The following is a 22,557-nucleotide window of genomic DNA, read 5'->3' on the forward strand; positions in this document are numbered from 1 at the left end:
GTTAGAACAGTCACCCGTGCCAACTTTGCAATCACTAGCTTGTGGGGATATGAATAGAGTTTCGAAAGTGGTATTCCCGGGATTCCGGGGAAGGCCAAAAACACAAATTTCGATGCTATGGAAAACATTCTGGAATCGTTTTAGTGCCCTTTTTTCGGAGGATACGCCAATCTGTTTACCAAATCTGATCTTGCTTGCTCCAAAATTATTGGATACAAACAAACAAGCTCACAGCGTGATTAAATAGGATTTCAAGCGTGAATGATGTTTCTTAGGATTTTAACAATGTGTAAAGTACGTTCATGAACAAAAATATACTTAAATTAAGAGTACTCAAGCGTATAACGATGAGAAAAGAGGCACATTTTGTTTGCTTTAGACAAACCTGATCCAGCATGTTAAGTACGTTAAATATCGGGAAGTTCTCATTGACTTGTAATATCTTATATGAGTTACTGGACTTTTTTTTATTTAGCAATGAAAACTAAAACGACTAGTTACGTCAAGTTATTTGGTTCGCGTGTGTAATTGTAGAATTACAACTACACTTGTGGGTGGTATCTAGTAAGGAAAATGGACAGCAACGGGAATGGTACGAATAGTACTAGAAGCGACACAAGACTGTACATTAACCTCTAAACAGCAGTAAAAGAACTCGGCAATACTGCGGAGCTTACTTGAAGTATTTTTAAACTTAATTACCTTCAATGTTGAATAATATAAAGATGAAAACTTGCTTATTTTTCATTTCTTTAAGTGTTTCAGTTGTGGTATGGGGTGATTACACAGGTAAGTTCTATTCAACATCGAGTAAAATGTTATTACTCCTCTTAACATTTCTTTTTGGGGCTTGGCAGAGTATGAAGGTTTATATGCTCGACTCGCAATTTGCAGGTCGCGGGTTCGGATCCCCACACCGAATATGATTACCCTTTAAGCTGCCAAAGCGATATAACGCGACGGTCAATCTCTTTTTTTAATGCTAAAGAAGAGCCCAAGAGTTGGCTGTGAGTGGTGTTGACTAGCTACCTTATCTCCTTTCTGTAACTTCAAAATTATGAATGACCAGAGCAGGTGGCTCTCGAGTAGTGTGCGTAAATTCAACAACAAAAAATTTAAAGGTTAGAAACATTTGTGGTGGATTTAATATTAGTGATAATTTGATTTTATCATTTGCTGTATACTGATTACGAGCCTCAGATCGTACATAGTAATAAACAAGCCCATTGTCTGCTGTTTACGAATTACAGTTCGTTTCTTCAACAATAACGTATTTTTATGTTCAGTTGTAGTGTTTCGAACGTTGGATTGGTTTGTTTTGTTTTGAATTTTGCGCAAAGCTACACGAGCGCTGTCTGCGCTAGCCGTCCCTAATTTAGCAGTGTGAGACAAGAGGGAAGATAGCTAGTCATCACCACCAACCGCTAACTCTTGGGCTACTCTTTTACCAACGAATAGTGGGATTAACTGTAACATTATAACACCCTCACGGCTGAAAGGGCAAGCATGTTTGGTATGACAGGGATTCGAACCCGCGACCCTCGGATTGCGAGTTGAGTGCCCTAACCACCTGGCCATGCTGGGCCTCGAGAGGAATCGAACTCCTGATATTAGCGTTGTAAATTCGTAGACTTATCGCTGTACTAGCGGGTGGCAAACATTGTTGATTCTAACATTACATTCAACTTTGTAGAATAAAAACTAGGTGCTATGTCACAGACAATAATTTATTATTTTTTTTACGATTGATCATAATAGGTTAATTCGTTTTAGACTGAAGGGAAATACCAATGCCACTCACATGGTATTTTTAATGTGAAAATTAAATTTTTTAAGACATTGTAACATGATTTCTAGGGTCATAAGACTATTTATTACTCGAACTATGAGTTAACTAACTCCTAATTCAAAATGTTCTTTGTGAGTTGTTTAATGATATCATGTGTCTTTCTGTTAAGTCATTACGACAATGTAAACAGAAACTCGATTGTAATATCTTCGTTTCACACTGTGGTAAAAAGAAGTAGAAAAGATAAATCCTAATTATTATTGTTTTACGGCATGAATATGTAGTAAATCAAAATTGTTTGCAGATGAAATACAATTTATAAAAATTAAATATCAATACATTATAGGCATGGTACCAAGAAATTATTTTAACAAATCTATTAACTTCTAACTTTTATAGATTTGAAACTTCTAGCATGGTGTTCTAATTTAGCGTCATTTTCTTAGCTCTTTTAGTAGTTCTAGACTCCTCTCTTTCTGATTTAATTGTAAACAATTTTGAAACATAATCGACCGACATCTTTTAAAAGCATAACTTGCATTTTCTACCCAATGATACAATTATTATAGAGTGCTGATTTTAACAAGGAAGAAGTTTAGAAAGGTATGAATTACGTAATAACTATTTAAATAGTGTTTGTAGTTCTATTTAAGATAATTCTATTGAAAACTGTTTAGTTTTGTTTAATTTCATGTGTAAGGGCGGAACTTGGGAATTTTACATGGCAGAAATTTTAGGGTAGTTTGATTTCTACTTTAAGATGGCTTAGTAACGTCGAAACGTTGTTCTCTGCTAATCAATAAAAGTATTAATACTCATACCAGCCGTTTTGAGATATATTTTTATTTCAAGTGTGTTTCTCGTCATCAAAAAATAGATGTTTGTATACGGTGAATAACGATAAGTTAGGTTAAATTTGGCTGACCTGTATCGCACTATTTCACAAAGAACTAACCCACACTATGTTAACAGATATCACAAGAAAAACTCATATGTGGTACATATTTAATAATAAATATTTTTCAAGTAAAACTAACTTTAAGGAGGCGCTTTATGATCTTTATAGTTTTATTAATACTACCTTTTTAAGCAACGTTTGTTTGCTTGTTTTTTTGAATTTCGCACAAAGCTACTCGAGGGCTATCTGTGCTAGCCGTCTCTAATTTAGCAGTGTAAGACTAGAGGGAAGGCAGCTAATCATCACCACCCACCGCCGACTCTTGGGCTACTCTTTTACCAACGAATAGTGGGATCGACCGTCACATTATAATGCCCCCACGGCTGAAAGGGCGATCATGTTTGGCGCGACGGGGATGCGAATCCGCGACCCTCAGATTACGAGTCGCACGCCTTAACACGCATGGCCATGCCGGGCCCAAGCAACGTTTGTCTCGTCTGTTCAGTTTACATTTAATGCTGTGTTTTCTCTTGTTTTACTTCTATTAGATGAACAACGGCTTCGTGAGAATATTTTGAAAGACTATAATAAATATGTCCGTCCTGTTCGCAATGAGAATGAAAGTATTCAGACGTACGTTAGTTTCATTCCAAGGCATATTTTGCAATTGGTAAGTTTGATAATGTAATCTCCCTTCGAACTATTTATATTTGAAAGTACAAGATACAACGTTTAAAATTCATCACTGCAAATTCTTAATTAAAAGAGCGGTAAAACTGAGACCTTTTCACGTCTTATTCTTTAATAATTATTTCCATTAATCTAAAGATGAAAATCATATTTAGTGTGTCTTAAGCTTAACTTGGTTTTGACGATATTATTATAACAAAAACCTTTCTTAAAAGGTTGAAAGTACCGGAATTAACTGTGTTCAACTGGTGACTGTATATCTCAGTTTGACCTTACAACAATTTCCCTGGTTTCCTTATTATTGTAATGCAACTTTTCTTCCTAAACCTTGATTAATCGTTTTGTAAATGCTCTATTTTTATATTCAAGGATTTCTCTACGTTATGATATTTCAAGTTTTATTGTATTGCGTACATCTAAGAATTTAATATAATGAGTATTAAATTTTGTGCTTGTTGCTTAGATTTCTCGCGTAAGAATAGATTTAAAAACTCGATATTAAATTAGATTTATGCTTTTTTGTTAGATTTCTCCCATACATCTAAGTGCAAAAACTGGAAACTGGAAATTTGTATGATTTGTTTGTTAATTTCCCATATAAGATTAAGTGTCAGTAAATAGGATTTATGCCATGCTTGTTAGATTTCTTAAAGAGTACAAACTCACAACGCATAATGTTTATGTTTTGTTTGTTACATTTCCCACATAAAACTGAATACAAAACCCATTAAAAATATATCTTCGGTATAGTATGAAAAAACGAAAACACTGAAATCTTAATTGGCAGTTTATCATGTTGTGGTATTCGTTCAAAAAACATTAAAATGGACACTTGAGTTATCTCATTCTGAGTAAGAAAACCTTTAGTTTAGTTGAAACCACATTAACTTTAATTCGTAAAATATCCTTCCTAACCTCCAGGTTTCTTCAGTCTAATATGTTGGTCAATTCCATAGGTTTAAATTTAGCTCTCAAAGCGAACACATAATCTTAAAATGGCGGTGTTTGTCAAGTACGAACAGCGCATGTGTTTCTAATGTTGTTTAATGCCATGAGTGGTGTTTAAGGCAAGTAAATCGTAACGAATCAAAATTATATAAACCGAAAACAGACTAGAGAAGATTTTTCTATACATGAAATTGTCGTCTGTGATTGACTATTAATATTTTTCTTTTTCTTTGTCAGGACGAGAGGACTCAAGTTCTTACGGTTGAGGGAACATTGGTTATGGTACGTTTCTCACAGCAATGTTTTGTTTCTAGATTTTACAATTTAAAGTACTTTGCACACAAAAGTAAAAAGTTGAATTTGAACATTGTATAAAATATTATAGATATTATATTATATGATTTCACCTCAACCATTACATTTCTTTTAAATGGTTTGGTTTGATTTGTTTTGAATTTCGCGCAAAGCTACACGAAGGCTATCAGCGCTAGCCGTCATTAATTTAGTATTGTAAGACTAGAGGGAAGGCAGTTAGTCATCACCACCCACCGCCAACTATTGGGCTACTCTTTTACCAACGAATAGTGGGATTGACCATCACATTATAACGCCCCCACGGCTGAAAGGGCGAGCATGTTTGGAACGACGGGGATTCGAACCCACGACCCTCTGATTATTTTAAGTGTAGGAAACGTTTTGTGTTTTACATGTAAATGAAGAAGGTACTAGTTAACACATTGTCGATTAAGTGTGCTTTTAGAAAGGAGTAATTATAGAATATGTTAGTAATATGTGTATCTTAGTTTCTATTTCTTTATACATAAACGTAAGGCCCGGCATGGTAAGGTGGTTAAGGCACCCGACTCATAATCCGAGGGTCGCGGGTTCGAATCCCCGTCACACGAAATATGCTCGCCCTTTCAGCCGCGTGACGGCCAATCCCATTATTCGTTGGTAAAAGAGTAGCCCAAAAGTTGGCGTGGGTGGTGATGACTAGTTACCTTCCCTCTAGTCTTACATTGCTAAATTAGGGACGACTAGCGCAGATAGCCCTCGTGTAGCTTTGCGCGAAATTCAAAACAAACCAAACGTAAATTTGATCTGGCATTGAAATAACTCTGTTTTAAATAAAATCAGTATCATTTTATTGACATCCACTGCTCTGTTTCCACTTTTACTTCTAAAAGATGTTAACATTTGAAAAGTGGTCTATCATTAAATTTTACTGAAACGCTTTGAGTTTTTGATACCACATGGTACATACAGGACTACTGTTTGTAAGTTCAATAAGAAACGCTATGAGTTTATGATGCCATATGGTGTATATAAGATTACCATTAGTTAGTACAAAAGGGTAAGTATGAGCTTATGATAAGATATGGTCATGGCCGGATTATTTATCAGGCAAAATAGGCAAAGTGACTACGGCCTACGAAAATTATGAGTCCATGAAAAATTTTCTTAAAAGATAATCTTTAGAGGGCCAAAAAATAATAACCATAAAAACATGAAATACAAATTTTATTGTAAAAACTTTACTACATCTTTAAGTTATAATATATTTTTGTATATACGCATTAGTTTGTCTACTCACATTCACATAAGTATACAACCGATATTTAACTACAGTGTATTAACACTGTAAATAGTTAAACAGCAAGTATACATTATACGGATATAAATACTTAAATTTGAAACCAGAATTTACAATTTATGTATTTATAATTTACCTAACTTTTGGTTTAACTTATACGGCTGGTAGGGCCTACGAACAGGAGGTGCTTCGGCCGTACGATCATCTTAATTCGGCACTACATATGGTAATACAAGACTACCCTGAATTAATACAAAATTAAACACATAGAGATTTAGTGCCAATTTCTTTAAGAAACTTATACTTTTATTTTCACGTGTATTTCTTATATTCTGTTATATCGCTTTGAATCAATTACTCTCTTAAACGAGTTCACGTATTTATCACTGAACCATATGAATTGTTTCAAGAGAATAACCTAACAGGAGGTGTTTAAAATTAAAGTATAATAACAAATATTACTAAAACACAATCAAAAGTTCCCGTTTCCAGTGATGGTAAAATTTTAAGTTAACCAATACATATAAATTCTTTCATGGCTTTTAAGAAAGGTTAATTGTGTTGTATTATTGGTTTCACTCATGTCCAAAGCACTGAACTACTGAGAAGTAATTGTTGAGAATTTCAGTCACGCTAAGAGGCGTTCAACAACAACATATGGTAAATCTTCATTATTTGTGTGTGTGTAAATTACATCATATTTTGAAATGTGAATGACAGTGTATATAATTCCTAACAATTTATTGTAGAATATCCTATTTGTGAAATAAATGTGGTATCAATATTATTCTCGTCTGTTCTGCTGTCATTTCAAAAGTGTACAACTTTTGAAACAGGAGACAGACGAATGCTCTGACGATCTCACGGTTCGTTATATACATAAGAGTGGTCCTCCTGGTGAGACAACGGTAAGTCTCCAGACATGTATCGCTAAAAGCAGAGGTTTAGTTCCCATCGGTGGACAGAGAAGATAGTCCAGTGTGGCTTTGCTCTAAAACATAACACACACACATTCAGTAACGAATATTAATGCATTAACCTGTTTGTTCACTTAAATGAAAAATGGATTTAATTTGAATCGGAGTTTTGTCTTCAATACATTAGAAAACCATGAAAACAGTAAGTATTAAACCTGGTAAGAATTCAGGTAGTAAAGAAACAAGTGTGGATTTTAAAGTACTTGCTTCTAAAATATGCCATAGAAGTTAAGATTATAAAGTGTTAAAATGAACAGACAATTCTTGTCTCCTTCAGCTAAAATCACTGTTTGACATAGACAGCGAAGAATGATTTGCAATATTACTGAAAATAATGGGATAAATATGACAGTAGTTAGTACTCCTCGTTTGTATTCAGTTTTTGTGTTAGAACCATGTGAAATTTTGTGATGCTGATCATGAATTAACAGCCACCATGTGAGAAAGATAAGAATTAGACTACATGTCTGCAGTCTTACTAGCTGGCTGTCCGCTCAGTAACTCACACCTGACACGAATAAAAAATGCCTAATTATTGTCTACATAATAATTTCTTTGGCATTCTATCCGTTTAAAGCGCATATTATTTCACAAGTAATCATATTATATATTAGTAAAATGAAACGCTTTCTATATTTCAGGAGTGGAGAGATCAATTTTTAACTTGGAAGCCAAAGGATTACGGATCTATTCAAGTATTCCATCTGCCAGACCATAACATTTGGCAACCAGATATATTTTTATATAACAGGTTAGATTTATCTCATGTTAGCCTAGTGAGATTAGTTTAATGCTTTTGTTTCTATAGAAACAAAGCGGTAAATATAGAGGTAAGCGTTTATACACAACACATTTATGTTTGTTGATATTAACGTTGCCTTGTGTGCTCTTGTATAATACAAGTACAGGAATGTTTGTAACACTGTTAATAAAAATACATTTACAAACAAGTTACGAGTTAATATACTGAAACTATAAACTTTCATTTCTTAGATTCCTTTTGAAGAAAGGTTTTTACCACGAAATTATAATTTTAATTATAATTTTCAATGCGGTTATTTTCATTCTTTTCGAAGCGTTAGAACAGAAGACTATTTGTAGGGTTTTTGAGTCCTTTTAATTAACCATATAGTAAACCTTAGTTAATTTAGGTAAGTTAAAAAGGCTCAAAAACCCCATAGATATTATACATGCATCTCCGTTATAAGAGGCCTAACTGTATTTCTTTTGTTTGCTGACTCAAACTACGCTGATGAGCCTTGGATATACGAAACTGGAGTCCGCACAAAAGGTGCGACCACACGAAAAATGCCTTAAGCCTTTACGTCGCAGATTCTATCTTTAGTCTTTCCTTTGGTGTAAATGTGAATAAATCTGTAACACACAAACACACACATATATAATCAGAAAACGACTTAGTTTTATGTGTTTATGATAAATTTTGTTAGTATAAACTACACTTAAATGTTTCAAAGTTTATAAGACGTTTCATTACTGCTGGTATGTTGAGAAATATGGGAAAAATAATGCCTCAAAACAAGACTAAACATTTGCTTACAATAAAGACTGAAACATTGTAACAATAATATATTTATCTGTCTCCAATGTTACGGAGTCATACGTTTTTAAACATGATAATAATAGTTCCTGATAAAATAAACAACATATGAACTACATGTTTGGCCGGCATGGCCAAGCGTGTTAAGGCGTGCGATTCGTAATCCGAGGGTCGCGGGTTCGCATCCCCTCGCGCCAAACATGCTCGCCCTTTCAACCGTGGGGGCGTATATATAATGTGACGGTCAATCCCACTATTCGTTGGTAAAAGAGTATCCCAAGAGTTGGCGGTGGGTGGTGATGACTAGCTGCCTTCCCTCTAGTCTTACACTGCTAAATTAGGGACGGTTAGCACAGATAGCCCTCGAGTAGCTTTGTGCGAAATTCAAAAAACAAACAAACAAACTACATGTTTTTACCGTAATGGGTGACCAAGGAAACATTTATACTACGAACGTATTTATGTTGCTGGCTGTAGGTTCTCCAAGTTCGTTGACTACAACCAGATTTATATTGCTGTAGGTTCTCCAAGTTCGTTGACTACAACCAGATTTATATTGCTGTAGGTTCTCATGTTAATTGATTACGACCTGATTTATGCTGCTGGCTGCAGGTTTTCCATGTTGGTTGACTACATCCAGATTTATCCTACTGGCTACAAGTTTCACCATGTTAGATGAATGATTGGTCCATAACTTCGTCAGCTTGTCTATCAAATCTTTATCACCTCCACCCGTTCATTTACGTCAGTTACGGTAATGGAAAAAAATAGAAAGAAGTCTTCCATGAATGATAAAAGGGTTTCAACCAGTGAGTTAAATTTCGTTAGTACAATGCTATGATTAATGAGTTTGCTGCGACGAAGACATGAAGTTAGCAAACGTATGTAGTTAATATGTGAGATTAGACCTATTGTTGAATTTTGGCTAGACTGATGTGGGATATGAAGTAATAAATCATTTTTTTTTATTATTAAATAGACTAGGCTTAGCGTTATTTTTTGATTTTTGGATAATACAAAATAACTTAGCCAATAGCAGAAGCCGTTACAATAATACATGTTTTCAGTTTTGTAATGACTTCTGTTATTGGCTACAATGTATTCAGTTTATATTTTTGGAATGTTCTATTTTTATAGTGCAGATGTAGGTTCGAATGTTGATCCTAGAGGAGACACAAATGTTCTCGTTTCTTATGAAGGATTGGTAAAGTGGAATCCACCTGTTACCTTTAAAGTGTACTGTCCAACTAGTCTTAGAAGCTACCCCTTCGATAAACATACTTGCAACATGAAGCTCGGTTCGTGGACTTTAGACTCTAAAAAGCTCAATGTATCTTCTTTGGAAAGGTAAGAGCTTATATGATCACGTATATGATCTAGTAAAACTGAAATTATTAATAAGAACAATAACGATGGTTATATCATGTAACATTCACGGCATTAATTAAGTTTACAACAGTAATGTTCTTTGATCATAAAACAAAACAACTATTTTGTAGCCAATAACTTTGTTCATTTTCTCTCTCATGTTGAAGGTAGCGCATGAAAAAGGAAAATTCGTCTTCGAGTCACCCTATTTACTGCACAATTCCTCATTATTAACAACGATTTTAAATTACTATAAATTATAAACGGAAATGTGTTTCATTTCCTAAGTGTGTTCTTTTAATATTAACAGTCTAAGAATTGTCAGTGTCACACAATTTTATCATTATAGTCTATTGTGGCCAAATAATAAACAAAGTGTCCAACATGAATATCATACACATATTAGGGTATTCAACCTGTATGTTTTTTTACAACTTCATTATTAATATCAGATATTTTATCAATAAAGGAAATAATTAATAACATTATTTGTGTAAAACAAAATGATATTGTTTTAAAACCTTGTGATGTAACACCAAAATATCAACGTTATTTTAAGCATATTTTCAGCTTTCTCATGCGGACTACTTTTAGACAATAAGACATATTCACGTGTACCCCGCTAGTACCGCGGTAAGTCTACGGACTTACAACGCTAAAATCAGGAGTTCGATTCCCTTCGGTGGGCTCAGCAAATAGCCAGATGTGGCTTTGCTATAAGAAAATACACACACACATATTCAGGCAAGTTATCATTAAATAAATTAGACTTTGAGCAAATTTATCTTCAAAAGAATCATTTCTAGATACTAGCAAACGGGGCCCGATTGTATTTGACAGAGCTCTGAATTCCAAATTGGTGTCTTGAAAATTCAGAATAGAAAACAATATTCGATATCATTTTGAAACGCTGAAAAGTTTCACGCCTATGAGCCGGAGCTTCGAATCTTTTAAATACCTAGCGACATCTATGACCTCAATAAATTTTGTTGTAAAAGAATGATATTGGATATGTTTTATTTAGGTCAAACATGTCTACAGAGGATTTCTGTTTGTTTGTTTGTTTTGGGAATTTCGCACAAAGCTACTCGAGGGCTATCTGTGCTAGCCGTCCCTAATTTAGCAGTGTAAGACTAGAGGGAAGGCAGCTAGTCATCACCACCCACCGCCAACTCTTGGGCTACTCTTTACCAACGAATAGTGGGATTGACCGTCACATTATACACCCCCACGGCTGGGAGGGCGAGCATGTTTAGCGCGACGCGGGTGCGAACCCGCAACCCTCGAATTACGAGTCGCACGCCTTACGCGCTAGGCATGCCGGGCCCCAGAGGATTTCTAGGTTATATAATAAACGAAACTATTTACTAAAAGACGCACTTTAATTGAATGTACAAATAATAATCGGATATTTAATTACCTTACGAGGAATATCTGACTAATAAAATCTATAAAACCATAAGAATTAGTTGAAAAATTGTGTTCTCGATTGGAAAACGCAATGAAGATAGTACATTTTATTACTCTTTTAATCCGATGGTTGCGGGTTCGCATCCTCGTCGCACCAAACATGCTCGCCTTTTTAGCCGTGGGGCGTAATAATGTGACGGTCAATCCCACTATTCGTTGGTAAAAGAGTAGCCCAAGAGTTAGCGGTGGGTAATGATGACTAGCTGCCTCCCCTCTAGTCTTACACTGCTAAATTAGGGACGGCTAGCACAGATAGCCCTCTTGTGGCTTTGTGCGAAATTAAAAAACAAAACAAAACTCTTTTTAAAGTTTCATTTAATGCTAGACAAACAAATTTAACTTTTCTATGTTTCATTTAAAAAGAGAACGTTGTGAACCGGAAAGATGATGTTCTAAAAACATTTGTCTTTGGGTCGATTTTAATCCATAATCAAAATAATCATCGTAATCACGCGCTTACGCGGAAGGGGGGATATTTGAGGAGGATTCGGCCGAATTCCCTACTTTTGTAACGTAAAACATTATTCTTATATGGTTACAGCGCCAGGTATTTGATGTTTTTTACCTAGTTTACATTATTTTGATGAAGCATTAGCATTACTTCACTTGAAATAGTTGCATGCTATCCAACATCCGTAACATTAATATGCTTTGCACGCTGATATGTTGGTTTTTGATTTCACAAAATTGAACATTCTGCGGCGTACAGACCCGGTAATACTGAGGGAATACTGAGATGTAACACATTCGTTATTAGAGTTAGGAAATACTGGTGTGTAGCAGATCGGTCAATAGATTTAGGATGTATTGAAGTGTAACAGGTTTATCATTAGAGTTAGGATGTATTGAAGTGTAATAGGTTTATCATTAGAGTTTTGATGTATTGAAGTGTAACAGGTTATCATTAGAGTTTAGGGTATACTGAGGTGTAACACATTCGTTATTAGAGTTAGGAAATACTGGTGTGTAGCAGATCGGTCAATAGATTTAGGATGTATTGAAGTGTAATAGGTTTATCATTAGAGTTTTGATGTATTGAAGTGTAATAGGTTTATCATTAGAGTTTGATGTATTGAAGTGTAATAGGTTTATCATTAGAGTTTTGATGTATTGAAGTGTAACAGGTTATCATTAGAGTTAGGGTATACTGAGGTGTAACACATTCGTTATTAGAGTTAGGAAATACTGGTGTGTAGCAGATCGGTCAATAGATTTAGGATGTATTGAAGTGTAACAGGTTTATCATTAGGGTTAGGATATATTGAAGTGTAATAGGTTTATCATTAGAGTTAGGATGTATTGAAGTGTAATAGGTTTATCATTAGAGTTTTGATGTATTGAAGTGTAACAGGTTATCATTAGAGTTAGGGTGTATTGAGGTGTACATATCCATCATGAGAACTAAGACATACTGAGGTGTGACAATTAGCGCAAAGAGTGTATAGGAATCAAGTTGTATATATTTTAAATCAGCGTTTAAAAAACTATTTATTGAAGTTTGATATACTACTTTACATTTTTCAGGGTTGTTGTAAAACCTTCTGAGGTCACAAGTGTTCACTGGAAAGTTGAACAAGTTTCCCAGTTTTGGGAAAGTGTCGTCTTCGTACCCGATTCCTACAACGTTGTTCACGTTTCTTTGGTTATTCAGAGAGTGGCGCCCTTATATCATCTGACCTGTGTGATGCCTGCAGTTCTAAGTGTTATTCTTACAGCATCAGGTCAGTGGTTCACAACCGAAACATGTTCGTTAATCTTAAGAATTACATTAACTAATTAATACAATTAAAACACTGTTCAAACACTCAACTGCATTAAGTTTCTTTTATTATTTAGCTACGGAGGCTAAAAACAAGGAATAGTTAAAGAAATCATACACATCTAATATACGGCCTGTGGATGCCTCAGAAAGCGTTAAAATGTGGAATATATGAGATTATCAGTTTTTCAGTGTGTTATACTAATGTAACTAGTGTAAAGTTAAAGGTTTTTCAGAGGAAATGAATGTGTTGAACTTGACGTCCCTTTTCTCTGTTTACACTTGAAAACTATTTCTCCAAAGATAATCAGCAATGTCCGTTGATTCAACACAGTTTTCTCTTTTTTCTCCATTATTTTATAATCATACCCATATTTGTTGGTTTAGATAAGAACTCTGGGATGAGTTCAACAGTGAATTTTTGCAGTAGTAAGTGTTACGTTTCTGACTTATTAATGTTTTCAAAATAACATTTCCCTGAAGCGAGAATGAGTCTCTAATCAATGGAGGCAGGATCTCTTTTCCTCTTTTTATAAATTTTTACCATTTCAGTTACTGGATACTTTAATTAAAGAAAAGACAATATAATAAAAGCGCTTATAACTAATTCTTAATGGTCTGGAAACCAAATAAAAGATAAAATCGGCCATTTCAAATGAACTGAAAGACACAGAGTACCATCTTACCTTAATACCACGTGGAAAAGTAATATAAAGATTGCGCGTAACTTGTTTGCTTACTAAATAATGTACAAAAACTTCAAGTCATGGGTCTTAAGTGAAAAATTTCTACAAAAGTAACATAAAAATCTCTACAAAAACTAAATTATTTCAATGTATAACAATAGTTATTATATCTCCGTTGTTATTATCATAGTTTAAGGAATGATTATTTTCGTTTAAGCTACCATAGAAACAATGATATATATTTTTTTAATTCTGAACTCTTTTATATATAGAACCAATGTACACTGCGAAAATAATTTCAAGAGTTTGGTAGCAACTGGGCGTTAGTCAAGTCGGTTACAGGACAAATTGATGATAGTAAATTATGTCGAAAGACAGGTCGTCGACTGGACAAAAGTCGGAATACAACTTGTTGAGCAATCAATCTGTCAGCAATTGCGTCATGAAATGTGCGTGTTTTTTTAGAACAAAGCCACATCAGGTCATCTGTTGAGTCCACCGAGGGGAATCGAAACTTATTTTAGCATTTTTAATTCGTGAACTTACCTAGGAAGGTCGAAACGTTGTTCTCTGCTTAGTAAAAGTGTTAATACCCGTACCAACCATTCTGAGATGCATTTTTACTTCAAGTGGGTTTCTCGTCATCAAGGTGTGTAACCACATTCCGTATTCGTTCATTTCTTGTCACAACCTTTTTACATAAGTTTTTCCGGTTGTTTCGCTGGTCAGTATTTATCCGTATCAAAGCAGCTTCATTGTCGTGCTGCTACTTTCTTATTTCGTTCAGCAAAGAAAACATCAACATTCTTCTCTTGTTTACCATTTTGTTATATTTGTTATGGCATCCCTCTGCAATATTACTCCTAATAAGGATTTATACAGTAAAAATAGCTCCAGTCTTGCCAAAAATTCGAGCTAATTATTTTATTTCGATAGCCATAAGCACTCACCTAGTCCACTATCGGCAATACTACCGGTGCATTCGAAATATTGGTATGTGAACGAGTCTGTATGCAAGTAATAATATTGTCAGCAAATGTCGACGAATTGAGTGTCGCCAATTTGTCCTGTCGCCGTTTAGCTATCGCTCAGTTGACTCTGAACCACTTGAAGTTTATTGTGATTTTTACATTCTATATACGACAACCCACAACTACTGTTGTTGAATACCAGTGGCTCCTGACACAACTACTGCTATTAAATAGTATCAATGGATACCATACAACTACTGTTATTAAAGTACATAAGCAGAGAAAGATAATCACTACAGACCATGCCTAAGCCTAAAAATGTAACGGAAACAGTATTTTTCTTAAGTTAGCAGCTTGAGCAATACTGTAAATTATATAGAAATCAGGTTGATGTGAAACATGCCGAGATCACTTGAACAATTTCATTGCTCAAAAAGCAAAAAACTGACTAAACTTATCAAACAAAAGGAGTCCATGCTGAGTAACTTACAACGGTATTGACGTCTTCAGACCTTTAACGACAACCTTGCAAGACAACTGGCGAGCGTCCGTTTCACAACTAAATTGAAAGTTCAGAAGATTAAGTGAACGACATGTCAGAAGACACACAAATTTCACGGTTAGGTTGACTGTGTTCCTCTAACCCGCCATCTGAAAATGAATCGTTTCAAAATGATGGGGACATCGCACTGATTGTTTAGTGAATGTCTTGTTCACAACGAATCACGTCTCAAACGGAAACGAAACTCAGTTGCAGGTGGCGACCCCCAATTTTACAAACGGAAGACACCATATTACGTCTTCAATGGACGGGTCCAGGTAGAAATCAGCATTAACGAGACCAGTGTGATATCTATGGAATTCGAGGTGACACCATGAAAGCATACGGTTTAAGGATGAAGACAAACGGCCATCGGTGTTGCTATATGCAGATTGTCAGAACCTTTGCCTAATGGAAAATAACACTCTGTAACGACACTTGACAGCACGAGATACACTTCCAAGCAGTGTTGAAATGAAAAAACTTTGGAGTAAAAATGGGCTGTATTTCATTGATTCACACAATTTGAACAGGCCAGTAATTATATACGATTTTCAGTAGTTTCTGAGGTGCTAATACTTCTTACTAACAGATATGTTTTGGTTATTTTAATTTTTTAAAAAATTAGCACCAAATATGCATTGGTGAACATAAGCTCCAATGTAAGGTATTTTAATATAGATTACATAACTGAATATGTGACAATTATTTTAGATACAAAAATAACCAGGAGATGTCGCTAATATCAGGTACTATAACAGTAGCGGTGCTTTTATGAAATAAGTGAGAACGTCAACATTTAAAAATGTGCAATAATTTATTGTATGGAGTTAAAAGTAAAACATACAACTGAAAACTCTATGTGTTTCGGTGGATCATTTGTTTGTTTTTTGAATTTCGCACAAAACTACTCGAGGGCTATCTGTGCTAGCTGTCCATAATTTAGCAGTGTAAGACTAGAGGGAAGGCAGCTAGTCATCACCACCCACCGCCAACTCTTGGGATACTCTTTTACCAACGAATAGTGGGATTGACCGTAACATTATATCGCCCCCACGGCTGAAAGGGCGAGCATGTTTGGCGCGACGGGGTGCGAATCCGCGACCCTCAGATTACGAGTCGCACGCCTTAACACGCTTGGCCATACCGGGCCAGTAAATGGTTCCCCAGGTGTTTCGGTGGATAAAAATCCCACCATTTTCAGGAGACCAGAAGAAACACGGGAAGTTTTATTTCTACACAATTTCCTGCGTTTTTTCACTTCTTCTGAAATTGTGAAAATTGTTTTCATTGAAACATGTAGAAGTTTAACTGTATAAAGTTTTCAGTTGTGTATTTTACTTTTAACTTGATACAGTAAATTAATGTACATTTGAAACGTTGGAGTTCTTAGTTATTTTATGAAATATGTGCACAAGAATGACCACAAAATATACTGAGTAATTGTAATTTCATAGCGAAATTATAACGTAGTTAATGGCTTCATTTTAGTTTAATTAATGAAATATTATATATATGTATATATATTGTATGTTTTGGGGTCCAGGGTTCTTCTTTGATTCTCGTCATGCCAGCCGTTACATTGTTGGCCTAGTAAATTTTGGAATAGTGACGTTTTTGCTACTTCATCTAAGTGTAGCCCTACCTGCCGGTTCAGAAGTACCAATTATTGGTAAGTTTGTTATTTTGTTGTTATCCACAAAGATACCTAATTGACTTCCTGTTCTTTGTCCACTGCAGAGATCAAATTCAGAATTTTAGAACCATAAACTCTCAGCCTAATTGCTGTTTTTTTTTGTTTGTTTGTTTGTCGTCAAGTGCAAAGCTAACACAATGGGCTCTCTGTGCTGTGCCCACAACTGTTATTGAAAGCTGTTTTAGCGTTATAAACCCGCAGTGTTACTTGTGGGAAATTATTGGTGAGAATTATATATGCCCATTAACTCATTGAATATTAGAATATTTAAATACATGTATATAATATTATTGCTTAGCATTTTAATATATTTATTTTATAACTTATAAAGCCGTAACGAAAGCTTTTAACGAACTATTGATGAAAAACCTCTCTCTTTTAATACAAATTAAAATACTTTTGTTTCACCACTTGGATTCACGACCTAAAGTTAACTTTCGTCGATTACGAAGAAAATAGTACACAAAATAAAAAGTGAAACATACCAATCAACTGCATTATATGACAACCATAAGTCTTATTAAATCAGTACTGTTAACATTTTCAACGTTTTAATTTTTATATCTTGTAATGTATATCAAACCTTCTATCAGTGCCTAAAGTAAAGCCCCACGCTAGTACAGCGGTATGTCTCCGGATTTACAACGCTAAAATCAGGGGTTCGATTACCCTCGGTGGGCTGAGCAGATAGCCCTTTGTGGCTTTGCTATAAGAAAACACAAACACAGTGTTGATTTTTATAATTAATTCAAACGCGTCTATGAAATTCAGATATCATTTTGATAGGTACTAAAAAGGAATGTTTTATTTTCTCCATGTTAATTGGTATTAGAAATTTATCTCGAAAATACACCCTGGCAGTATAAAATACAACAAGAATAAGAAAATATCAAATATTGAACTAACATTTTATTCAAAACTTTTATATTTTTAGTACGATTCTGTGGAGCGTGTAACATCATGGCTGTAGCTTTCTTGGTTGTTACGGTTATCGTCAACTCCGTGGGACGAAGAAATGGAACACCACCTACACAACTCGTCCGTTTATTTAGGGGGGCCTTAAGTAAACCACTGTGTCTTCATGTGTTTTCCAGAGACGACTTTTCTTCCGAGAGAAAAAATTATGCTGAATCGAGCGATGGAACCAATGAGATAGTGGATGATAAGTCCCAGCCTCATCTACGTCAAGACTGGTTGTTACTGGCTGACGGTCTTGATCGTGTATTTTTCTTGTTGTTTAGCGTAGTGTATGTAATCATATTAGCTGCAACTCTAGCAGCTTGAGTGGTGTTGAAGTATATCTACATCACGTAGTATAGACATGTATTTAAGACGTAAGAAATATATTTTTTTTTGTAACGACAATTATCCTAGGACTAAAATTATATCAATTTATTGTAGAAATTTGAAAGCGAAAAATAATAAGATGATTTTCACAATAAAATATTTAATTTATTTAATTTCTCTTTATACGTAATTTAAATGTTATTTAGGATCAGTCCAACAATGCTTTGTTTTACAGTTTTAAATTTTTAATTAAGAAACAGCTTTCTACGGGGATGCTATCTTCAGCTATGTTTAGAAATTCTTTTAGTGATGCTAGAAAAACACGCAAATTCAAGAAATCAACTTTACACAAAAATATACCTATAACCCGAGCACTTTCCAAAGGTGTTTTTCTTTTTCTTTAGGGGAAACTTGAGAAAGAAGGTGCACTTTTAGAAATTCTCTTGTTGACCTTTCTCTTGTAACATTTTGTGCAATTATAGAATTAAACTTGAAGCAATATTCGTTGCTTCAAACACGCCATGTTTTCGTTACATTATCCGCGCAACTCTAATAAACAATTTCTATGAAAATCTTGACAGTGGGTGGTGATGACTAGCTGCTTTCCATCAAGTCTTGCACTGCTAAATTAGGGACGGCTAGCACAGATAGCCCTCGAGTAGCTTTGTGCGAAATTCAAAAACAAACAAACAATTTTATGAAAAATCCTACAGTTGCCTTAGTGTCAGTTCATCTAAAGTTCGTTTTGTAAAGTATATAAAACACCTGAAAAAGAAGAAAAAATGGTGGTAATTTTGTACTTCTGCCACTGTGCGTATTTATGTGTTGGTCAGTAAGATTTCTCGGAAAAGACTAAGTGGAGTTGGAAGAAAGCTAGTATACATTTGATGTTTGATCTAACTTAGAAATAATTAGTTTTTTTGGGACTAAGGTCCAGGTCATAGCAAAATGAAAATTGTTTTGATTGTTTTGAATTTCGCGCAAAGCTACACAAGGGCTATCTGCGCTAGCTGTCCCTAATTTAGCAGTGTAAGACTAGAGGGAAAGCAATTAGTCATCACCACCCACCGCCAATCCTTGGGCTACTCTTTTACCAACCAATAGTGGGATTGACCATTACATTATAACGCCCCCACGGCTGAAAGGGCGAACATGTTTGGTGCGACAAAGGTTTGAATCCCCGTCACTCCAAACATGCTCGTCCTTTCAAACCTTTCAGCCCTTTCACTGCTAAATTAAGGGCAGCTAGCGCAGATAGCCCTCGAGTAGCTTTTCGCGAAATTCAAAACAAACAAACAAAACAAATACATGTTTACCATACACACAACACGTGATTATTGTTTTGATTGTTTTGAATTTCGCGCAAAGCTACACAAAGACTATCTGCGCTAGCTGTCCCTAATTTAGCAGTGTAAGACTAGAGGGAAAGCAATTAGTCATCACCACCCACCGCCAACCCTTGGGCTACTCTTTTACCAACCAATAGTGGGATTGACCATTACATTATAACGCCCCCACGGCTGAAAGGGCGAACATGTTTGGTGCGACAAAGGTTCGAATCCCCGTCACTCCAAACATGCTCGTCCTTTCAAACCTTTCAGCCCTTTCACTGCTAAATTAAGGGCAGCTAGCGCAGATAGCCCTCGAGTAGCTTTTCGCGAAATTCAAAACAAACAAACAAAACAAATACATGTTTACCATACACACAACACGTGATTATTGTTTTGATTGTTTTGAATTTCGCAGTGTAAGACTAGAGGGAAAGCTCACCACCCAAAATCCTTGGGCTATCTGCGCTAGCTGTGCGACCTGAATCCCCGTCACTCCAAACAGTGTAAGACTAGAGGGAAAGCAATTAGTCATCACCACCCACCGCCAACCTTTGGGCTACTCTTTTACCAACCAATAGTGGGATTGACCATTACATTATAACGTCCTTTCAAACCTTTCAGCCCCCACGGCTGAAAGGGCGAACATGTTTGGTGCGACAAAGGTTCGAATCCCCGTCACTAACGCCCCCACGGCAAACATGCTCGTCCTTTGAAACCTTTCAGCCCTTTCACTGCTAAATTAAGGGCAGCTAGCGCAGATAGCCCTCGAGTAGCTTTTCGCGAAATTCAAAACAAACAAACAAAACAAATACATTTTTACCATACACACAACACGTGATTATAGGTTCAACTTGCTCTAAAAAAGGCAGTATCACAAAATGATTAAAACTTATACTTTATAGAAGATTTTACTTCCTAAACAAAACATTTCTCTAATTTGACTTTATGCAACAAAATAATTTACACATATGTTACTTTATCTCATGTTTTACAAAGGTGGAGCCCTAAAACGGACATTACATTTCCTTATCGTTAATTAGAACTACGAGGACATTTCGATAATTAAAACTTACTTAATCAAGAGACTGAATGTTTTCAGTACTAAATTATTATAATTCCTGTCCTAAAAAGGACTGTATCTTACTCAATCAGACGCACACAATATATCAATATATGTTTACAATATCATACAGTAATTAGAACTTTCACTTTGATTTTACACTATATTTTATATTGTTATTAAAACGCTTATTATACAATAACATGTTTGCTAATTTGTAACAAAATAATTTACACATATACTTAATTACTATTATTACCAAAGGATTTTAACAAATATTCTGTAACAGAATTCTTAAAATATTTGCCACTTCACAGTGGCACAACGCTATGTCTGCGGAGTTAAAACATTAGAAACTGGGTTTCAATGCCTTTGGTGGACACAGCACAGATAACCCATTATGTAGTTTTATTCTTAATTTCAAGTACTATTAAAGTTAAAACTTTCATTGAAGATATTCATAAAAGAGTTGCATAACAGCGGAAGCCTCCATGTTGTGTATAACACGATAACACTGAAGCCATTATGAAAATAACGTTTAACTTTATAAAAATCACATGTCTCTAATGTGCGTTAAATCTATCTTCTTTAAAATAATCCGGTTCGTGAAATGTAAAGATTAGGAAGGACTTCACAGATGTAGTTATTGGAGTTTCAAGGTTAAAAAGGACTTTAAAGAGACAGCTGTTGGGGTTTAAATATTAAGAACGATTTTAAAGAGACAACTGTTGGAATTTCAATATTAGGAATAATTTTAAAAAGACAACTGTCCATAAGAAGAATTTTATGGAGATATTGTTTGAGTTTCAAGATTAGTAATGACTTTACAGAGACAACGGTTGGAGTTGCAACATTGGGAAAGCTTTCATTGGAGAAATTGTTAGAGCTTGGATATTAGAAAGGACTTCATAGGGGTAATTGCTGGTTTTCGTCAGACAGAGGTCAGTCAGTGGTGCAACAACTTTAACTTAGTTTGGGGTGAACTTTCTGCTAACCATACGAGGGATCTGATTTCCTGTTTTGTTGTTGGTGTTGGCGAATCTTCTGTGCAGGTTACATTCTCCTTTTTCATGGCTATCTGTTGGTCCTCTACCTTGTGTCCAACAAACTCCAGCACAGAATAGCCTATGTTGCACTTAGATAGCCTGATAGTCAGATCTGATGTCCTCAGTCATTTGAAAAGCTAAGTTTCTTTATGTGGTCCTAACATCTGGACGTGTAAGAGGGGATGTCAAAAATATACTATTTGACGTTGTTACTAAACCTAATGGCATTCTCTTAAATTGGTAACATCCATTCAGTATCACAAATACTGTTTTTTCTTTACATTCTTTCTTCATTGGGATTTTCAGTAACATTTACTGAGGTCAATGTTTGAAAATAACTTGGCACTGTCTAGTTTTGCTATGATAGCCTTTGGGTTACACAGAAGTTTGGAGTCATATTTCGTCGCTATGTTTTCAATTTCTGAAAGCCTGTGCAGAAATGGTTTTAGCCATCAATGATGAACAATAAGCTGAATTCAAAGGCATAATGCTTCCAGTTTCTAACATTGCCTCAACTTCCTGCTTTATCAGGTTTCTCAAGACATAGACTCATAGAGCAACTGATAGAGCATTGTTTTGATAGGATCCTTAGTAATAGTCTCGATCTTGTGTTGCACAAGGTCTGTTTTGCCTGTAAATACATTTGCATACTGGCACAGTAGATCTTGTAGTTCCTTCTTCTGCTTGCCATTCAGTTTTTCACTTATGTTCATATTTCTGTACGTGTCATATCCACCCAATGGTCTTAGGTCTAGTCGGTGTTCATCTTCTACAACAAAATCATCATCTTCTGGTCCTGCATCTATGACAGCACCACCTGTCCCTCAATAGCAGCACCAATTAGATCTTCTTCTCACTCGAAGTACCTCTTCAACAGATTGACTTGGC

General features: G+C 35.3%; 1 protein-coding gene across 1 annotated transcript; it reads left to right on the plus strand.

Moving 5' to 3' along the window:
- Window positions 1–562: 562 nt before the first annotated feature.
- On the plus strand, window positions 563–19,967 carry LOC143238353 (neuronal acetylcholine receptor subunit beta-3-like). The gene is made up of 8 exons (XM_076478504.1): window positions 563–789; window positions 3,236–3,357; window positions 4,563–4,607; window positions 7,538–7,647; window positions 9,592–9,801; window positions 12,817–13,013; window positions 16,796–16,921; window positions 17,880–19,967. The coding sequence occupies exons 1-8, from the start codon at window positions 708–710 to the stop codon at window positions 18,227–18,229; spliced, it is 1,242 nt and encodes a 413-aa protein (XP_076334619.1). The 5' UTR covers window positions 563–707; the 3' UTR covers window positions 18,230–19,967.
- Window positions 19,968–22,557: the final 2,590 nt, after the last annotated feature.

This window comes from Tachypleus tridentatus, chromosome 13, assembly GCF_004210375.1.
Source record: "Tachypleus tridentatus isolate NWPU-2018 chromosome 13, ASM421037v1, whole genome shotgun sequence".
NCBI lineage: Eukaryota > Metazoa > Arthropoda > Merostomata > Xiphosura > Limulidae > Tachypleus > Tachypleus tridentatus.